At 33.4% G+C, this 1,392-nt stretch overlaps 1 protein-coding gene across 1 annotated transcript; it reads right to left on the reverse strand.

Moving 5' to 3' along the window:
* Positions 1-6: 6 nt before the first annotated feature.
* LOC107580607 (myelin-oligodendrocyte glycoprotein-like) lies at positions 7-584 on the reverse strand (the record flags this gene model as incomplete). Its single annotated transcript, XM_016266279.1, has 2 exons — positions 522-584; positions 7-236 (listed from the first exon to the last, which is right to left on the reverse strand). Coding segments are annotated over exons 1-2 (285 nt in total), but the record flags the coding sequence as incomplete, so codon positions are not given.
* Between the last annotated feature and the right edge of the window lie 808 nt (positions 585-1,392).

The following is a 1,392-nucleotide window of genomic DNA, read 5'->3' on the forward strand; positions in this document are numbered from 1 at the left end:
ATTCTGTAGTTCTTCTTGGAACAGTGCTGTTCTCCCTCTGAAGTACTGGTTCTGAGTCGTGACTTTGTTTTCACCATTTTCATAGAGATACACTATTGAGTCTTGAAGGTCAAGTCTAAACCATTCCACTCTCATGTTTACAGCACTGGTGTTGGGCTTGATGGAACAGGGCAGGATCACATCTTCACCAGTGAGAGCAAAGAGAGGTTCTGCAGGTCCCACAACATTATACATCCCTAAGACAAAGAAAACCATGTCTGAATTGGACATATAAGGACACCAGTTCATTTATGGCTGTATAGGAGTTAGTAAAGTAACCCATCTATCTCTCCTCATAATGCTAAATCTTCTGCATTTTACATGACTGTAGCAAATGCAACACAAATACATGCACACAGAAATCACTCTGATCACAGAACGGCTCTGCTGTGGTTTTATTTGCAACATTAAATGGACCTGGTATCACTGGATCTTGAAATGCACAACAATGTCTGCTTTTTCTACAAGGTAAAAATGATTACCTGATCTTAAATCTGTAATTGCACAAAACATCAGAGCCACACCAACCAACTTCATCCCTGCAAAGAAACCACTTTATAGCTCTTTACTTTGGTCTACTTTACAAATAGTTTGGTACGTGTTAAATAAAATAAACACAAATGATTATATTTAGTCAAATGCTTACCTGATTTGTCTCTTGTAAACAGTGTTTAAAAGACTTGCTATCACTTCCTCTTAGAGACAAACCAGTCAAACCAGAAATCACACACTCGAACGCTTAAAGACACACACACATTCAGCATTCAGCACATGCACTCTAGATGCCTATACTTGTCGGTTTCAGTGATCTTATTGTTAACTGAAACTAAAACTATTAAAAATGGTTTTGTTAAGTGAAATAAAGCTGAAAAAAAATTAGATCAAAAACTTAAACTAAAAAAAATAAACAAGTTTCATTACTAAAACTGAAATAAAAACGAAGCTAAAAAGAAATGTTAAAAACTAATTACAAAAAGCACATAACAAAATGACTAAAACACAAGCTAAAGTTAAAACGGATCATCTAAAAATAAAAGCTAATTCAAAATATTAATGAATATTATAATAGTACATAATATTAAAATGTCACTTGGTTTGTGCAATAAATCTTTGTAAATGCAAATAGATCAGTAATGATTTGCTACCACTTTATGACTGATAAATCTATATGCTACTTATATTTTCAGTTTCTGAGCGCTTGTATTCATCTTTAGGTGAGGTTTATTCAAACCAGCAAATGGATAAAGGACCACAAAAATCAAATTCTGCAATCATTTATTCAACCTCTGTTGTTCCAAACCTGTATGACTTTCTTTAGCATAACAGAAAAAAAGAAAAATGTTTTAACTGTTT

Source organism: Sinocyclocheilus grahami, unplaced genomic scaffold, assembly GCF_001515645.1.
Source record: "Sinocyclocheilus grahami isolate Dianchi unplaced genomic scaffold, SAMN03320097.WGS_v1.1 scaffold37527.1, whole genome shotgun sequence".
Lineage (NCBI taxonomy): Eukaryota > Metazoa > Chordata > Actinopteri > Cypriniformes > Cyprinidae > Sinocyclocheilus > Sinocyclocheilus grahami.